This window comes from Sander vitreus, chromosome 1 (assembly GCF_031162955.1).
Source record: "Sander vitreus isolate 19-12246 chromosome 1, sanVit1, whole genome shotgun sequence".
NCBI classification, from domain to species: Eukaryota; Metazoa; Chordata; class Actinopteri; order Perciformes; family Percidae; genus Sander; species Sander vitreus.
In genome coordinates, this window is record NC_135855.1 from 29810381 (window position 1) to 29830529 (window position 20149).

Here is a 20149-nt window from a genome sequence, read left to right on the forward strand (position 1 = left end):
GCCTCTCAGTACATCAGTGGGTTTGGTTTTGCAGCGCTAAATGGTTTTTCCTCTTCAAATCCACCAAAGGCAACCCAGGTAGAAGGCATGACTGTGACCAATTATTCTGAACCAAATCTCTCCTCATTGTTGTGATTGGAAGGGAGCAGTGAGCTGTGATAGGCAGCCGTTAAATAAGGTTTTCAGGCCCATATTCTCTCCTCTCTCCAAGCAACCTGTATGCATTTGATCATTTTCTCGGTGGGTTCTCTCTCTCTCTCTCTCTCTCTCTCTCTCTCTCTCTCTCTCTCTCTCTCTCTCTCTCTCTCTCTCTCTCTCTCTCTCTCTCTCCATCTCTTTCTAACCCTTATCCATTCAATTCCTGCATTCCTCTCTCCTCTTTTTGACTCTTGTTCTCTTTTCTTTTCTCGCTACCTTTTGTCTTTGAGCAGGACATCCTTGAATACAAGAAGAAGCAGAAGCCCCAGAAAATAAAAATGTTGGACGGGGCCGTTAAAACCATCATGGTGGACGACTCCAAAACAGTGGGAGAGCTGCTTGTGACTATATGCAGTAGAATAGGTACATAGTTCCTTTTACTAGCCCTTTCCTCCATTCTTTTAAGGCGTGCTGTATAGGGGTTAAACTGCCCTTTATTAGGTCTTTTAAAGACATGCATGCATTAAAATTCAGTGTCACAAAGTGTTAAAACATCCTTTGAATCTGATAAGTGTTTTCAGAATGCAAATACACTAAATAAACAATTTTAATTGCTTTTGTTGGTGTACAAGAGCTTTTGCAAACACAGAAGTAATCATAAAGTGTTACGAAAATAATCCTGTTGAATTAAACATTATCCAACCAACCTGACTCTGGGGGATATCGTGGATGTTTTCTTTCCCCTTTTAAATCCAGGCATCACAAACTATGAGGAATACTCTCTGATCCAGGAGACGGTGGAGGAGAAGAAGGAGGATGGGATGGGCACGCTGAAGAAAGACAGGACGCTGCTGCGAGACGAGAGAAAAATGGAGAAGCTGAAAGCCAAACTACACACAGATGATGACTGTGAGTTTAGTTGAATTCCATTTGACGTGATGGTTGATGGCGGCCATTATTTAGCTAAAGTGTTAATTCTAAACACTTGTTGTCTTTCGTAATGGGTCATTGATTTTTACCCTCCTAACAAAAGTCTAAAACGCTTTAATAAAAAAAAAAAACATCGCACGTTGGCCATTTAACAGTCCAGTTTAACAGCTTACTGTAATATCAACCACCTCACTTTTTTGACTTTTTCTTTCGCTTTGTTTGTTTTTGAAGTTTTTTCGACATTTTTTTCTGCTTTTTTTCTGAACCAAACTGTAAGTAAAAAGACATATCTGAGCCATGCAATAATACAGTCCAAAATATTTGACTTTTTCTCTTAAATAAAAGCACGTCAATAAGCTATACATGTCTGGCTCTTGATGTGATTCTCATTTTCCAGTGTGGCCCTCAGTGACATTTAGTTTGACATCCCTGTTCTAGAACCACACTGATTAGATTTTTGTCAAAAAAACAACAACAACCTGATATTCATATCTGCATTTGTCTGCCTTTTACATACGTTTTGTTTCATTATCTGATCCCTGTGGCTGTATTTTGTGTTGTCAGTGAACTGGCTGGACCACAGCAGAACGTTCCGAGAGCAGGGCGTGGACGAGAACGAGACCCTTCTGCTCAGACGCAAGTTCTTCTACTCCGACCAGAACGTGGACTCCCGAGACCCTGTCCAACTCAATCTGCTTTATGTGCAGGTCTGACCCTCTAACATATTTACTACCACAGGAGAATGTAACTACAAACCAGAAGATATACAGTACCTTCCATTTCTCCATCATCACCTAATGGTGAATGTAAAATGTCCAGTGATGGATAACTGTCTGGTTCTTGCAAACCATTTTTAATCTTGTCTCGAAGCTAGAATTCCTTCTTTTTTTTTTTTTTTAGGTAAATAAATTACCCAATTAATTAAAGGTTTTATCTGTCTTTCAGGCTCGAGATGACATCCTAAACGGCTCTCACCCCGTATCATTTGACAAGGCGTGCGAGTTCGGAGGTATTCAGGCCCAGATCCAGTTTGGACCTCACATAGAGCACAAACACAAACCTGGATTCTTAGAGTAAGTGCTATCTCACAAGAAGATGTCTCAGTCGTGCCGATCCACATTGATTAATTTGGCATTCTAAAGAGAATATCCCTTTTTCTTCCTCCAGAATCTTTGCCAAATATTAGGTACAGAACTCATTTGATTTGAATAAAGCTGAAGAAAAGTGAATGAGTTCAACCTGTCATGAAATTACCAATAGAAACATTTCTATTCGTGTTACAAATCCAATTTAGAGAGTTTTATGAAATTGGTCTTAGATATATACGGCTGAAACAGAAAAAGTTCATGTTCATGCTTTTCATATGAATTTCAGCTTCTTATGCGTTTCATTTCTTTCCCAGCCTGAAGGAGTTTCTACCCAAAGAATACATCAAGCAGAGAGGAGCTGAGAAGAAGATATTCCAGGTGTGGCCACATTGTCCTTTTCGAAAATTTGCATATTAATTGTTTCACATTAAACTCATTTTCATTTCACCAATTGCTGAATACATGTATAATCCAACCTGCAGGAACACAAAAACTGTGGAGAAATGACAGAGATCGAAGCAAAAGTGAAATATGTCAAACTGGCACGGTCTCTGCGGACATATGGCGTCTCCTTCTTCCTGGTCAAGGTAAGTTTGAACACATATATATTTATTTCTATGGGCTCAAGGAAATACACCATTTTAATGAAGTACCACTGCACCCTTTTATTCATTGAAGAGATCATCTACCCTCAAAAAGTGAAAAATCTAGCCTGAAGTTCTTTTCTCCCGTTTTTAAAATTTGATTATTTAAAAAAGGGGAAGCAGATTTTGGAATTTGTTCAGGTGTATTCAGAAAGGCCTTTTATCTCCTTGGGCTCGGTCTTAACTGGATAAAAAGGTTGAAGGCCGTACCCAGCAGGTGGGGAAATTGTCTGTATATTTATATGTTATGTTATAATTATATAATTATATGTATATTTATTTTAGGACTGGTGAATACAAAATTGGGTTAGCAAAAATAACTCGGCGCTAGAATAAACATGTTTTTTTTTTTTTTCTTCTTTTGTTATATACATTTTGTTATGTTTCATAATGTGTTTTGAGATTTAAAAAAAAATGAATCGTGTGAATGTGTGTAAATGTAACCTTTAGAAACCCTTTTTTAAACTGGGTTCAAAAGCTCAAATCCACCCTATTTTAAAGAGCTATTTTGATAGACCAAATCATTTAAGGACCCATTTCCCCTCATACATCTTATACATCTCCTCTCAGTCTCACTTCTTCACTAACACTAAAACGCTAAAGATTATTTCAGAGCGTGTGGGGAAGAAGTGGAGTGAAAGAGGGAGACTGGGAAATATCGCACAGGCAAACCTGGGACACTTACTCTACCAAATAAGTCCAACTGCCAGCGAGATGCCTGCAGAAACGAGCAATTTGCTGATTCTCCTCCCCCCCACACCCCACCCCACACACACACACACACACACACACACACACACACACACACACACACCGCACATCATTTGTCACCAAGAGGACATCCTGCATAAAGTTATGGGAAACTTCCCTGTCCGCATCGATAAATTGCTTTCCAACTGTCACCTGTTCTGACTTCATCGCTGAGCTCTCGTAGAAAATGAGACCATTTCTGGTAATTGCTTGGGAAAAAAAGGCACTTGTGCTGCTGTTACTGACTCTCTGCCAGACAGTTTCTGGCTTTTCATCAATAGCTTTCAGCACCAGAGGATAAGGGTAGAGATAAAGTATAAAAAAAAAAAAAAAATCACAAACTCTATTTGGTTGGAGCTCACCTCATGAAATCCTCATTTGCAGTTGCTCACACATTGCACACGTCATACAAGTTCACACTGTACCTCCCCTTTTGTTCCTTTCAAGTGTAAAACACCCAAATATGAACCAGTAGGTGCATCTCATTACCCTTAAATTGCCTCCTTGACTCCTCCACCTGCGCCACTTTCTCGCATCGTGGTCCCTCCCACCGAGGAGGTACGGGAGAGACGCAAGGAAATCACGGGAGGAGAGGAATAACCGAGGAAATGTGCTTTTAGAGGGATGAGATGTCCTTTCCTCTGAAGCGTCGCATGAATTCGTCGTCCGCTGTATGGGCGGAGTTAGCAACTCTTTCAGCTGCACGGCTTCCGGGAAGGCTGCTCTCGTGTATCCTCGCTCATGGCGCCTTGCTGATCCCTCCTTGATCCTCGGTCCTCGGGACAGAAATAAGCGCTTTGAGACAGCCTTCACCGAGGACGGACAGAACAACTTCCTGTTCAGCCGAGGACCGAGGAGTCAAGGAGCTATCAAGGGGGTTATGAGATGCACCCCATGCCCCACCTCCTAGCCTTAGATCTGTGTTCCCCGTGATCAGTTTGACATCTTATCTGCTCACCTTTGTCGTTTCCGTCACCCTCGAGTGTAATCCAGTGGAGCAGAAACCTCTTTAAAATAACCCTGGAAAAATGCAGCCTATAGTCTCTAACCCATAACCCCTCGAGGCCCCAGAGGGTTTACAGGCCCTCCAGGACTTTAACACATCTCACCTCTTTGCCCTTACGTCACAGCCCATCACGGTCTGTCCATCTGCTCACCAACTGCAGCTCCTGAAGAAGCACTTTCTCTGTCCATGCAAGGGAAAGGAAAAGAAGTCAGCTGTTCTGTTGGCTCAGCGAGCAACTAGAGTATGACATTAAAGGCTTAGTGAATACAGGGGGGAGGTTGAGAGTTTTTGACAGGCAGATAAAGACATGAGTAAGATGTAACACTTTAATTACTAAGTGGGGAAAAGTTTAGTTTTTTTTCAACTGAATACCCATCTAGGCAGATCAGTGTGACAGCCAAATTAGAGTTTCAAGCTGCTAGGCCTATGAATTTAAATCCTGTTGCTTGGACTGTTATCTGTCATTTTCTGCCTTTTATTCAAGTAATACCCTCAGCAGGCCAGGGAATATGAAGATGAAAGAAAATGTATTGTTCGCTGAAGGGAATAAAATTGACTGTTTGAAATGGTTTGTTTGCTGATGATGCAATTTAAAATACTTTGTTTGCTGTCCTGTTGGTTTATTCATTCTTCTTTTATTTATACAACGTGGTCCAATGAGAGTGAAGCCCTGCATACATAAGACGATGAAAATCGGAGAAAATACATGTTGCGTGAAGGTTAAAAGAATAAAAACGGACATCAAAACAGTTATAAATAATGAAATAGAAAGTGTGGATTAAAAGCTTATGGAAACCTAAAATGTCTAAACGGATTTAAAATGAGGAAAATGAAATAAGGTTTACTAAATGGACTGAAATATTTAATTGCTTTTTTGCCAAGCGATTCAGAAAAATAAAGTCGTGAGATCTTGTGAAGCAGTTTGACATCCGTGCAGAAGTGATAAAAGACCAAAGACATTGTTTTCTTAAAAGGGCTTCATAAACGACGAGTTAGAGGCCTGGACTGCAAAGCGGGATCAACATGCCCTGGATTTATTTCAGTTACCCGGCTTCACCAAACCTAACAACCGCGGTTGAAAAAACATAAATCAGTTTTTAAACGTTTTAGAAGGATTAAATGAAGTTGTGTTTGCAGGAAAAGATGAAGAGTAAGAACAAGCTGGTGCCACGGCTCCTGGGGATCACTAAAGAGTCTGTGATGAGGGTGGAGGAGAAGACCAAAGATGTGGTTCAGGAGTGGCCACTTACCACTGTGAAGAGGTGGGCAGCGTCACCCAAGAGCTTCACCCTGGTAAGACACACACACACACACACACACACACACACACACACACAAAAAAACCTATGACATCTGACTGGACACTGATCCTGTCTTACACTCAGGATTTATCGCAAAATCACCAGTTTCTCAATTTTATTTCACAAAGATTTACGTCTTTTATTCGTTCTGTCCACACTGACTGAGCATATATCCCGGATAGTAAATAAGAAGGGCCAGGCCCACAGTAAACCTGTTCTCTGCAATGGCCATAAAACATCACTGTAGTGCTCAGTCTGCCTGTCCCTTCATTTCCCTCGCGCACTTCAGTTATTGAACAGACTCTTTCGTCCTGCCTGTCAATATCCCTCCTTTGTGTCAGCACCATCGAGTCAATGATCAACATGGCTCTAATCTTGCAGATTTGGCAGATGTAGATGTGTCTTTACTAAATGAACACGCTCTCTCTTTCTTGCTGTTAATTCGGCGGTGTGTTTAGTGTTTTAGGCTGTGTGTTCTTTTGACATTGGGATTCGAAATGGGTTTGATTTGTGGTTCACATGTTGATGGAGTCATAGATTATGATCTGTTGTAAATTGGATGGGGTCACCCTGCCATCCCAGTGATTTATAGTTAAAGTGTGCCCATATGAGGTGTACAGATCTTTATTAAAAAAGTCCTCCAGAGTTATTTATTTTTGCTCGGTTTCCAACATAAAATCTGCTCCAACATTCTTGGGTTAAGACTCTGACTCTCTGTATGTTGCAGCAGTTTGATATCATCCAACACAATATGTAGTATTCACTTGAATCCACACAGTAAATCCTCAACCTGTGTACAGTACAGGCCAGTGTAAATGTGTGTGTGTGTGTGTGTGTGTGTGTGTGTGTGTGTGTAGGACTTTGGGGAGTACCAGGAGAGCTATTACTCAGTGCAGACCACTGAAGGGGAACAGATCTCTCAGCTCATTGCCGGTTACATCGACATCATCCTCAAAAAGGTGAGACATTTATCTCCGGTGACACAGATGAATCATAAGATCAGTTGATGTGTGATATGCTCAGGCTACTGTGTTGTACAGCTGCAGTTTAACCAAAAAAAAAGGTTCAGGGACAGCTGGGCTCATGTGGCACAGGTACACTGTAAGAACTCGTATAGTTATTCCCTACATGGGTATTTGGGTCTCTATTCTTTCTTTCCTCAGTTTTAGAAAGTTGACACAAATACAGTACATGCCTTCAAAATACTGGAAAGATATCTCTGCACACCTGTTGAAGGCCAGCACAACTTGAATCAAAAGTAACTCCTGCGTCTGGTTTATTTTATGTTACATTTTAGTTTAAATTACTTTTAGCTGGTGGTATCCAAAGCCCAAAAATAGAATTTAAATATGTGTTGTTGTGAGACCAGTTTCCTACTCTGAATCGCTTGTGACTATGTGACACTAAAGACATTTAAGATAGCCTCAGGGTAGAGCACTGTGGGCTCCTTCCTTAATGTTTGGTGTGTTCTTCTCTCTGCTGCAGAAGCAAAGCAAGGACCGCTTTGGATTAGAAGGTGATGAGGAGTCAACCATGCTTGAGGAATCCGTATCCCCGAAAAAGTATGTAAATAAGTAACTTATAACTAAGTGTTTTGACTATTCCAGTCATGCAAGCAACATCTTTTGGATGGATTGTCATTAAATATGGTGCAAACATTCGTGTTCTCCAAGGAATGAACTGTAATAACTCAATGTGTCCAATGTATTGGTTCATGACCTGCAAAACTATACATTTCTATCAACCCTTAACTGCAACTGTGTTTAGTGCTAACGAGCAAGTTTCAGCATACTAACACACTAAAAATGAGATTGTGAACATTATACCTATACATGATAACTTTAGTGTAAGCATGTTACCATGCTGATATTAGCATTCAGCTCAAAGCAACACTGTGCAGCCTCACAGAGCTGCTAGCATGGCTGTAGATTCAAAATATTTTGAAATCAGAGTACAAGCAGGGCTTCTTGTCAGTGTTAGACACTTTTCATCTTTCTATTTGCAAATTAAAAAACATGTTGTAGAAAACAGGCTATTCCAATAGAAAAAAAGCTTTGGAAAAGCAAGGAAATGGAAATAAAGCTACTTGACAACAAACTTGTAGTTGTGTGGATTAATCCATACCAGTGGTTCCTATATGTTCCCTGCTGTACTTTGTGTATACAAAGCAGCACACAAAGTTATTGCGTACAGTATTATTCTATCAGAACACAATATCCGACTGCTTCCTTTTTCCAATTTCCTTCTCACTACGCCTCTCGACCGCAGCTCACACATCCATCTTCCAGGACCTCATTTCATCTCACAGTCACTTCCTCCGCTGGACTTTATCCTGAGAGATAATCATTATGTGAGGACATTTTGCTGCACTGGACAAGCAAAGGCCCTATCTGAACATTTCCTGATTAGATGTGTATTACCTCATTCATCCACAGTGAACTCTGTGTGAAACTGAAGCCCCTTTTCCTGTCTCGCCTCAATTGATATTGCTTTCCTGCTTTAAACTGAGAGAGTATTTGCTGCAATTTTTATTGCATTTTTGTTGTCCTTTTTCTTTTATCTGGGCTTGTGAGCAAGGCCGAAGGCAAAAGTCTTTTATACTGCAAACACATAGCAAGCCCAAACTCTGAAAGGATTTATCTGAGGAAAAACAAAACAAAGCGTTATCTTCCAGAAGTGCACTGGGGAGATTCTGCAATGTCGGTCTGCTTTGTGTTAGTGGCCCACTGTCACAAACAAACACAACCACATTGCTTGGTGTTAAAGCTCTATCTTGAACACACTCACACACATAGTTAAGAACTAGAAACATGCTTTCTTTTAGTTTTCTTTTAAGTTACCTTTTTTACATCCATGAGTTTTTCCTTTTTAAGCTTGTTTCTAATATATAACTACAATATAAAAGTTTGCCGTTTGGCTCGTGGTGTCTTTGCATATTTTGTGCCTAGAATAGCATGCGTGGTGCAAAGGTGGGAGGAGAGGCGCAAACGGATGGTAGTGTCATTCAAATGAGGCAGCGGAAAGGGATTGGTTGGTATTTTGGTGGAATTAAAGGTGCTCTCTAAGCGATGTTAGCTGAGGTCACTTCTTGTTGACGTTCAAAGTATTTTCAAACAAAACGGAGGCTAGCTCGCCCCTCCCTCCTCCTCGTCCCGTCCCCTCCCCCTCCCTTCTGCGCACTAACCCCCCAACCCCCACCCCCAAATCCTTCTTGTCGGTTATTGGCTGGAACTCTGTTATGTTTCGTGGTGCAGAGGCCTATACTACGAATCAAGGTCAACATGCCATACTAACCTTAACAACCGCGGCCCTGCATAACCTGTGTCACGACGCTGGTTAACAACTAGTCATATCAACCCAGGGTTTCCCAATCCAGCGGCGCGCGCGTTCACATAAAAGAGGCGGTGTTTGCACAGCACGACCAATCAACATCTACCAGAGCCGCATATTTTATATAAGAAGAGCAAATTATAATTCTACATAAATATGAATAACACAGACACGGTTTTGCAGGCAAAACGTAATACAGTCGCTGCTTCCTAAAACAGGAAGGAAAACTGGCAAAAAATAGCAGACGCTGTAAATGCGTAAATCACAAGGCTTATCAATATCACTTCCCCATCAGTCAGGCACTAGATCTGACCATAATTACACTTGTACTTTCCATAAACTGTCGTTGCTTTAGCCTATTATTTCACTTGCAACCCTGGCAGTGGTAAGCGATCGTGAGAGCAAATAAAATATATAAAAACATAATTCACACCGATGTGTGCATTGGCAACACACGGCTCAAGATCCCAATAGCCTATATGTCATTCCCTCCCATTAAAATGTATATATTTCATAAAAATGCCCATCAGGGAATGTTAACAGGGTTGTCGGTCTCTAAACTTTTATGAACGCCTCTCTCTCTCTCTCTCTCTCTCTCTCTCTCTCTCCGCACACCGACTCCACCTGATCTTCTAAGAACGGTGATGCTGTTATCAATCGAGTATTGATTGGTCAGTAGGCAGAGCTTTTACGCCAGTTGATCTCTAATCTCCAACTTAACCTGCTCCCGACCAGGTTAGGTGTTCAGCATAAGTTACCACGGCGATTGAACAAGTGATCCACCGTCGTGGTACAGAAAACCCTGGGTTGAACCTGAAGTTACCTCGTTAACGCCAAATCTTGCTTCGTAGTACAGGCCTCTGGTTGGCGCAGTTTGTTTTTGTTGTTGTTTGTGGAGCCTGGGCTGTCTACAGAGACCGTGTTTTTTACAGTGTGTTCAGGGGACAGGCATCTCGTGGATAGTGAGGGGATGTTTGCTGTATGTGACACAAAAATGTTGTAGCCTAAAAAACGCGTGACATCGCTTAGAGCACCTTTTAAGGTCTGTGATGCTAAGCTGAGAATAGACTTTAAAGGACACCGGTCTGTTTTCACCGAAACATTACTCAGCTAAAAAATTAGTTATTCTGTCAATACTGTCCTACAAAGACAGAGAGCAGTTACTAAATGCAGGTAAGCCAAACCAAAGCTGATAAAAAGTAAAATGAATGCTTTTTAAGCAGAATATTTTACACTCTGCTTTAGGCAAGCTTAAGGATGTAGGAACTTTTTTTTTTTTTCTCTCCTGCTTTATCAACCAAGCAGACATAAACTGATATTTTCTCAGCTTTAGCTGGATGTAAACTTAAACGACAGTGTGATTTGAACCTAAATTATACTACATGTATATTAATTAAATCAATGTAACTTGCCAGATTTACTCTCTAAAAGACAATTTTGAAATGGTTTCCATGCCTATTGTACCATTCTACTTTAACTTAAGACAGGACTTCATTTGAAAACATGATCAAGAAAAAAGTGATTATTCCATAACATTTCTAGATGTTTCACTAACTACCTGTTTGTGTTACTGCAGGTCCACCATCCTTCAGCAGCAGTTTAATCGTGTGGGCCGGGTGGAGCATGGCTCAGTGGCACTGCCAGGGGTGATACGCTCCGGCTCCATTGGCACAGAGTCGCTCAGCATGGGCACCATGCCATCTGCTCAACAGCAGATCACAATGGGTCAGATGCACCGTGGACACATGCCACCGCTTGTAAGAACAGCAAAATGGCTCTCAGTATGATGTTTGTGTCGTTTTCATTCACTGATGAAGTCCTGTTAAAGGTGTATGCCATTCATGCAAGAGTCTGTTTTGAGGTGGCACCGCTAGACAGCTGTATCATAATCCTTTTTTCCCTCCTCGTGGCTGGTTCCCATACACGAAACAATTACACAGTGGTTAAAAGTAACTAAGTACATTTACTCAAGTACTGTACCGAAGTACAAATTTCAGGTACTCAAGCCTTTTCTTTTCATGCCACTTTTTACTTATTCTTCTACTTTTTACTCCACTACATTACTCTGACAGCTTTAGTTACCAGTTACTTTGCACACAAAACATAGTTAATAAAACACAATGTTTTATTATAAATTAAACTACCCAACCATATATAGGCCTACAATTCCAGCTGAAATGATTAGCAGATTAAACACTTAGCTGATTGTTAGCAACTGTTTTGACCGTGTCCAGTTTTATTTGTTATGTTAATATCCTGATGATGATACTTACATTCTTTTACATGGGTAACATATTCAATGCAGGACATTTACTTGGAACAGAGTATTTTTACAGTGTGGTATTAGTACTGAATACTTCTTCTACCACTGCAATTATCAGATCAATTTGCAGAATCGTCTTCCCTCATCAAGGTTTCTTGAAAAATCCCTTTAGGCTGCATTCTGTGAGAAATGAACCTGTTTGTCTTCCTGTATGCGTAGAGTTCAGCCCAGCAGGCTCTGATGGGAACCATCAACACCAGTATGCAAGCTGTGCAGAAGGCCCAGATTGACCTAGGGGAGGTCGACAACCTGCCACCACTGGGACAGGACATGGTACTGTACAGACTGTACTGTACAGTACAGTGCACATACATGTGCCTACAGTTGAAATGAAACCCTCACATACTCTTACTCTATACACACAGTATTGTAATATATCACTTTCAATGCATGCGTTGAAAGAAAAACAAAATGCGTAGTAATACATAGTGATTATTAATAGTGCTGTCTGCAGAATGACAGACATGTTTAAGTGCACTGTATACATGCAAAGTCATGGCTTTTGCTGTGGTCTCCCTCTGTGTACCTAGGCATCCAAGGTGTGGATCCAGAACAAAATGGATGAGTCAAAACATGAGATTCACTCCCAGGTCGACGCCATCACTGCGGGAACGGCCTCTGTTGTCAACCTCACAGCTGGTCAGTGGCGCTGGCATGACTCAGCAGATTGTCTTCTGTTTGTCTTGGATTTACTGCAATTTACTTTAAAAAAAAAAATGAATGATCGATGTCAATGTCTTGATAGTAGAGCAATGCTACATTACATATTGTTGCATAGCCTTTGTGTGATTTTTTTATTTTTTATTTTTTTATTTTATTATACACCTTTTAGGAATGCTTTATGAAACCAGTGAAAGACGTGCCCACAGTTTTAGTGTGGAGTACATTTTAGTGGCGCTATTTTCTGCAGAGTTAATATTATCTGGCCAATTAGTGACTTTAAAGCAGAACCTTTCCATCAGTCTGGTGTTCATCAACATCATTGTTGATCCTGTATAAAGTCTAATAGTTCCACATATCCTGCTGGGGTTTGGTGAATATGGTGAAAGCGTCTGTTGGCTCTGTGCCATTTTAAACCATTCCAAGTTGATCTGTTCTTTAGAGCAATAACGATTTGTACCTGATTTCTGATCCCTGCTAAAATGGACTGATGTGTTTATTAGGGCTGCACAATATTAAGAAAATATGCAATATGTGATAACGTTGTTATCACATATTACATAATATAGCAATAACGATATTACTTGCCATAAATAAACGGATATTAAAGTGTACTCGTTTCTGCATTTCTGCTGCTTTCAGTATTCTGGTAAAATACAACTAATTGCTTGTTGAATTTAAAACCAACATTCTTTTATTGAACAAATTGAACCTTGAATTGAAAATAAAAGGCACCACTAAAAAAAAAGAGTGACGGTTACATTTTAAAATGCAATTTTCTGCTTTCTACTGATATTTTCTTTCAACTAACACATCGCAAACTAACTTTTGCAATATGTCGGAGCCTTTCACGATGTGTTTATTGCACCAGTTGATATCGCGATGACGATATTGTGCAGCCCTAGTGTTTATGCAGTCTCCGAAATAGTTTTTTTCTTTGTTGAATGGTTAGGCTGTTAACAAGGGTCGGTGAGTCTTAAGAAGACTCACTTTAGGGAGCAGTTGCATTTTTATTTTTCTGTTTGGGTTCGGATAAACTTTGTTTAACTCATTTCTCTAGGACTCTATTTATAAATCTGATGGCCCTTGTTATTCTGTCCCCTCTCCTCGTATTTAGGCGATCCGATTGACACAGACTACACCGCCGTGGGCTGCGCCATCACAACCATCTCCTCCAACCTGACAGAAATGTCAAAGGGTGTGAAGCTGCTAGCTGCTCTGATGGAGGACGACGTTGGCGGAGGTAATGACCTGATGAGGGCCGCCAGGACACTAGCAGGGGCCGTGTCTGACCTGCTGAAGGCTGTTGAGCCAGCTTCTGGAGAGGTGAGCAAAGGGACCCCAAACCCTGAGATAATGATACCATGTCTTGAAAGTTTTTTTTTTTTTTTTAAATCCAAATTGACAACCTAAAATGTTCAATCAAATCAAATTTGCCAGAGAGCAGCTCCACTCTGAGACAATGTATCATCTTTTCATAATAACGCAGTGTCTCTTCTGCTCCTCCAAACTATACCTAATTAGATTAACATCCTCTGCTGCTGGCCTGCTTCAGCTTACTGACTTGTTCAGGTCGGTCTTAATAAAGACATCCGACTGAGGCTGGGCTGAATGGCAGGCATTTTGTGCCTTTATGGAAACAGAACTTGCTTAAAAACTCTGTAAAGAACACTTTGTGCTAATGTAGTCTCCATCTTCTTTGGGTTGCAGGACTGTAATGTTCTCACTGATGTCTATTACGAGTTTGCTGCTGTTTTGTTGTGGAAGTATCATTCAGGAGTTAATGTACTGTACAGGTGTTGGCTGGTAATCTGCATAATGCACAGGTCTGTCTAGCTTCGGGACAACCCTGAGCTTTACGCGCTCGTGCATTATGCTTGTAGAGTAGTTGGAAATATATCTTAAAACCTGTAGGGTAGTTAGACGAAGAGGTGTGGGCTGTTGGATAGCGGTAACTCTTTTGTCTTACTGTTGCTGTATTTCACTTTGTGTTTAAATAACCAACAATGTGTTAAGCAGTGTGCAGTACATAAATGGCACTGATGTTGTTTGTAGATGCAGAATACAGCACAGTAAAACACATTACAGTTTACTTAGAAGCTATATCTCAAGATGCACGATGCCATTGCCAACCAGGCATCCTAATGCAGTTTCGTGTGTGTGTGTGTGTGTGTGTGCAGCCCAGACAGACTGTGCTGACAGCAGCAGGCAGCATCGGCCAGGCCAGTGGAGACCTCCTGCGCCAGATTGGAGAGAACGAGGCAGACGAAAGGTTCCAGGTAAAGCTGCACCCCTTCCATTTATCATAATCATTTCATCACCACAATCTGTGTAACATTCACAGTCCTTAGGAACTCAGTTAATTAGAAACACATTGTAACCAGGGGAATACGGAGGGAGTATTTTAGCTAGGTGTTTTTGTTTGAATTGAAAGCTATTCTAGCTGTCAAGCTTGTGTTTTTCTTTCGTGTAGCTCATACTTGGCTGAATCCCGATTGTTATTGTAATACAATGTTTGCCGAGGTTATAAGTTAAAATCAGCACAACTTTTCTCACAACCTGCCTGTCACCACGCGCTGGAGTGTATTTCAGCAATGATGAGTTGCACGTATGCTCAGCAGTGGTGGAAGAAGTATTCAGAGCCTTTTCTTAAGTCAAAACACTAATACCACACTGTAAAAATACTCTGTTACAAGTAAAAGTCCTGCATTTTACAAAAGTAAAATTACTCAATGCAGAAAACAATCCCCACATTTTAGAAACCAGAAACGATCAAAACAGTTCTGTCCATCAACTAAGTGTTTAATCTGCTAATTATTTCAGCTGGACTTGAAGGCCTATATATTGTTGGGTAGTTTTAATTTATAATAACACATATTTTATAAACGACATGTGTTTTGTGTGCAGAAATCTTAATTTGTAAAGTAACTTTAACTAAAGGTGTCAGAGTAATGTAGTGGAGTAAAATGTACAATATTTCTCTCTGAAATGTAGCAGAGTAGAACCTCACATTTGTACTTGTACTACTTGAGTAAATGTAGTAGTTACATTCCACCACTGATGTGCAGTGGCGAAAGGTGTGTGTTTTTTAGTTGGATTGTTGATGCTGCCCTTTAATGAGATGTATATAGCCAAGTACATAATGTACAATAAGGAAACACCATTGTTAATTTTCCTGTCAAAAACTAAATGGGATTGGATGTCCTATTTCTGTGAAATGTTTCTTAGGTTCCCCCATCCCCTTTCTTTTAGCACAATTACACACAACTACAGACACCATCCTATGCCATAGAGCTATAATAAATATTTCTTTAACTTTTATCTACATCTGTTTATGAGAATTGGATAAAAAAAAAAATGTGAATGGACAGACTGTGCAGGGATATAATGTTTCTGATGAGATTTTCAACTTTGCCACCCGTTGTTGTAGGACATCCTGATGAATCTGGCCAAAGCAGTGGCCAACGCTGCAGCCATGTTGGTGCTGAAGGCCAAGAACGTGGCCCAGGTTGCAGAGGACACCGTGCTTCAAAACCGGGTTATTGCTGCTGCCACCCAGTGTGCCCTGTCCACCTCCCAGCTGGTGGCATGTGCCAAGGTACAAGAATATCTTTGAGTCTCGTTGTACTAAATGACTCGCATCACATCAGTATTTGTATAATATGCGCTCAATTCACAAAAAGTAAATTCGCTGGATATTAATCAAATGCTAGGTGGAGTAATGTTTTCCCATATGCTATGTCAGATCTGTCTGAGATTTGAATATTAACACTTCCACCGCGGTGTCAATTGGGAAGCTATTGTTAAATCTATTTGGTTGAGTGCATGACAGTATTTCCCCATTTGCTGTTCCGTCTTCTCTCATAAGTACACCGTGTATTGAGGTTTGGTAAATATTCCTCAAATACTTAAACTCCAATTTATCTGCAGCTAAAAAAAAAAAAGAAATGGCAGAGTGAATATATCAGGAAGCACCAAGGCACCGTTAAATACCCTGTGCCCACATCATATTTTCACGTCTTTAATTGTAGAACCCACATGCTAATTAGTTTAAATGCCCTCATGGCTCCCAGTTAGAATAGCTGCATTTACTAAACAAATCCTCACCTCTCTGCATGGCAATGTGATGAGAACCATCTTCTGAATCCCTTTCAAATCGTTTATTTTTTCTTCTCCTTTTTCAGTTTCCTCTGTGAAATGTAATTTTAATTATGTAAAGACTATAGGAGTGGGTTTTCTCCCATTTCAAATGTTTGCTGTTATGTTCTAGTCATATTAGGGAAGTTAGATGGAGATTACTTTCAACGTTATTTCTTTTTCTTTTTTTACCGTTTAGTTATTTAAACTGTATATGTATACATATTGATAACTTTTGCACCATAGGATGCCATTGTTTTTCTCTTTTTCACACTGGTGATGAAATTCACTTTGTCTCCTTTATGTCCTTTCCTCCTTCACCATTATTTATTATTTTTACTCTTTTCACCTTGTTGTTGTAGGTGGTGAGTCCCACCATCAGTTCACCGGTTTGCCAGGAGCAGTTAATCGAAGCTGGAAAGCTGGTGGACCGCTCGGTGGAAAGCTGCGTCCAGGCCTGCCTCTCAGCCACAGAAGATGGCGAGCTCCTCAAACAGGTCAGCTTGATTCATGTATAGACCTTCGGTGCACTGAACTCTTATCCTTTCATTTATAATTTTTTGTTTTGTCTCAGAAGATAACAAGTTATATCACAAGTTTGACCCAGAAAAACATTAATTAGCAACAAATGAGTATAAATGAAGGAATTTCCTAGAATACTGGTTCTCAAGCTTTCTTTCCTTTTAAACCAAACTGGAGTTTTTTTTTTATTCAGGGTATTCAGTTTGTGTACTAACACCTGGCTTAAATGTGCCCTGCCACACACAACCGTTTTACTTGTATTTTTTTTAAATATGTTAGGTCCATATGTGTTTGTGTTATGTCGTGAATGTGAAAATGAACTGCTACCTCCTCTGTCAGCTCTAGCCACTGAAAAGAAATGAGCGGAGAAATCAGGCCAATTACAAAAGCTGGTCAGTCTGACGTGGTGTTGCCTGAGCTCATTACTATTCATGAGCTCACCCAGTTGCACTGGGTTAAGGATGCTGATAGCCAGGCTCTCATTGGCTAGCTGTTAACCAATCAGTCAAGCAGCTTAGCTCGTTGAATATTAATGAGAACTGGCACAAATCGAGCTGAGTCTTCCTGCAGGCTTTCTATACCACGCTAGAATGGCTTGAAACAAGGTAACCAAGGCATTTTTTCCACGAAAAAATGTTACAGAGTCCATGGTAGAACTTCAGACATTACCACAAAGTAATGAAATACATGTGGCAGGGCACCTTTTAATAAGCAATGAAGATAATGCGTCAGTGCTCTTCACCCCAGCCTGATGGAATAAAAAGCACGGAATAATGCACCTTAGGAAGAAGAAACACAGCACTAATGTTGACGATGTGTATCTCCGGTGTTAAAGGTGAGCGCAGCAGCCAGCGTGGTGAGTCAGGCTCTGGGAGATCTCCTGCAGCATGTTCGACAGTACACCTCAAGGGGAGAGCCTATCGGGCGCTATGACCAGGCCACAGACACCATCATGACCGTCACTGAGAATATCTTCAGCTCCATGGGAGACGCAGGTGAGTCCAAAAGAGGATTCTGTTTGGAGATGAAAAGCTGAGAAAATGAAGGAATCGTAATTGTGCATCCACATCCAGCCATGTTGGAGACTGTTTCCAAAAGCTATAAAATACAGGCCAACATGTTAAAATGAATGCTCTTTTTTGTTTTTGATTAAATAATGATGTACGGCATTTAGGTTAAGGACAAGGTTAATTAATTCCCCTTAAACTGAAAATTATTTTTTGATTAGAAAAGCAATCATGGTTTAAGCCGTCGTTAGCAGGGGAGTACAACCCCACAGCCAGCTACTTTCAGTGAGGTTTTAGTTTTAATGATCCATGCTAGCAGTTGCTCGGTCAGTCCATCACTTTGGTCCAGACTGAAATATCGCTACAACGATTGTATGGATTGCCAAGATATTATGTACAGACATTCATGGTTCCCAGAGGATGAACCCTAATGACTTTTATCCTCTGACTTCTGACTTTTTCCTCTGAGTTTAGAGTGAAATGTCTTAACTATTGGGTGGATTGCCATGACATTTTGGTACAGATATTCATGCCCCCTCATAAATTATCACTTTGGATAACCCTTACATGTTTACCTGGAGCCATCATCAGCTCATCGTTTTAATTTAAACCTGAATCTGCCTGATACTCACCTCAAAACCAGCCTGCCCTGACATGCTACTCAGTGCAACCCATCAACGAGTTTCCAAATAAATACTGCACAATTTTGGCTCCTGGCATGCTTTGAAATTCAGTCTAAAATGTGTCTTAATTATATAATATTGTAATATCTGTTTAGGTTTAAATAAATGGTGAAAAAGCACATTATTATATATACTCATCTATAAAACTAGCTTTTTCACAGCTCTAGAAAGTTTCTGCTTTCTGTGTGGATGTCTCACTGTATCGGTTTGTGCTTCATGCCATCTCCTCCTCAGAGACTGGCGTGTTGTTGGGTTTGAAAGGGTCAATCTCTTTCTATCCATCTGTCTTTCTCTGCTGTCAGACTTGCTAACAACACTGTCAGCTTTTCTCTGTGGCTTCACCAGGGCTGACAGTGTTGTTAGCAAGTCTGACAGCAGAGAAAGACAGATGGATAGAAAGAGATTGACAGAGAATATCCCGGGCCAGCGGTCAGCTTAGCTGAATTGATTGGCTTGATAGACGAGTAGGATTGGTGTTTGTTCCACTGAGGCCTGAATACACACAGCTGGTTCGAGAATACCACCTTTGAACCGCTGTCAAATATGTCAGGTTAAGTCACACCTGAAAAAAGAAACCGAGTGAATCGTTCTGTAGTGGAGTGTTGGCAGATCAGCTGATGCATTCACATCACCAAATAGCTTGTGTGGTGTGCCAGGTCTGCTTTGACAGAGACAATATAGACAACAATCCTTTTCTTATCCCTTTTGTCTTTTCTCATTAGTCTGATTCTAAGAATATTTTCAGAGGGAATCAAAAACACCAAGGCTGGTGGAACAGTTGCATCTAATTGTCTTCACAAGTCACCCACAGGTGTTAAAACATAATACACATCTGATCAGGGAGAGCAGTACAACTGTGCAAGAGATTCAACCACAGCGAAAGATGTTTGTTTCTTTTGTATGTTGTTTTCACCCACCAGGTGCTTTTTTTTTTTTTTCTTTTTTTTTTTTTTTTTTTTTTTTTATAATGCTGACGTTGAACTTCATGTTTAAAAGCTCACTATTGTGTACGACTTCAGTCACACTATGAGTCAACTTACTATCAATCATTTGAACAAGTAAGCTTCCAGTTTCTCTTGCTGAAAAACTCGCAGAAAATGTAATGGTGTCAAATTAAAAATCAGTGCAGTTTGTTGAAATATTTATCTGCTCCACTAAAATGTGCCAGCATTGCAACATTATGCCCAACCTGTGAGTGAAAGCAATTGTCAAGCAATTTGATTATTATCTCATTAAGTGGTTCAAGAAATGAAGATGGGATTTTATTTTGTTCATGAAACTACCTCAGGAGGATTACCAGCATAAGGATAAAGCGGTGCAGTTTAATTAAAACATTACTGTGTTAACACACTCAATCTCTTATTAGTATGACTCATCCATTAATCCACTCATCTCCCTCTCCCCTTCCCGTCGCCCCTACACTCCCCCTGTCCTCTGTAATGGCGTCTCAGGAGAGATGGTTCGTCAGGCTCGGGTGCTGGCTCAGGCCACCTCCGACCTGGTGAATGCCATGAGGTCTGACGCTGAGGCCGAGGTGGATGTTGACAACTCTAAGAAGTTGCTGGCAGCTGCCAAATTGCTGGCTGATGCTACGGCAAGGATGGTGGAGGCAGCAAAGGTAAGCAGCGTG

At 40.6% G+C, this 20149-nt stretch overlaps 1 protein-coding gene across 1 annotated transcript in view; it reads left to right on the forward strand.

The window, feature by feature from the left end:
• tln2a (talin 2a) overlaps positions 1-20149 on the forward strand; it is a 93060-nt gene that overhangs the window by 40790 nt on the left and 32121 nt on the right. The window contains exons 5-22 of the mRNA XM_078251936.1: positions 432-561; positions 895-1047; positions 1633-1775; positions 2014-2141; positions 2471-2534; positions 2639-2743; positions 5694-5849; positions 6715-6816; positions 7343-7419; positions 10764-10944; positions 11670-11783; positions 12041-12149; positions 13288-13496; positions 14351-14449; positions 15601-15768; positions 16670-16804; positions 17665-17824; positions 19971-20137. Of these exons, the coding sequence (XP_078108062.1) occupies positions 432-561; positions 895-1047; positions 1633-1775; positions 2014-2141; positions 2471-2534; positions 2639-2743; positions 5694-5849; positions 6715-6816; positions 7343-7419; positions 10764-10944; positions 11670-11783; positions 12041-12149; positions 13288-13496; positions 14351-14449; positions 15601-15768; positions 16670-16804; positions 17665-17824; positions 19971-20137 (2400 nt within the window). The remainder of the gene's footprint in view (positions 1-431; positions 562-894; positions 1048-1632; positions 1776-2013; positions 2142-2470; positions 2535-2638; positions 2744-5693; positions 5850-6714; positions 6817-7342; positions 7420-10763; positions 10945-11669; positions 11784-12040; positions 12150-13287; positions 13497-14350; positions 14450-15600; positions 15769-16669; positions 16805-17664; positions 17825-19970; positions 20138-20149) is intronic.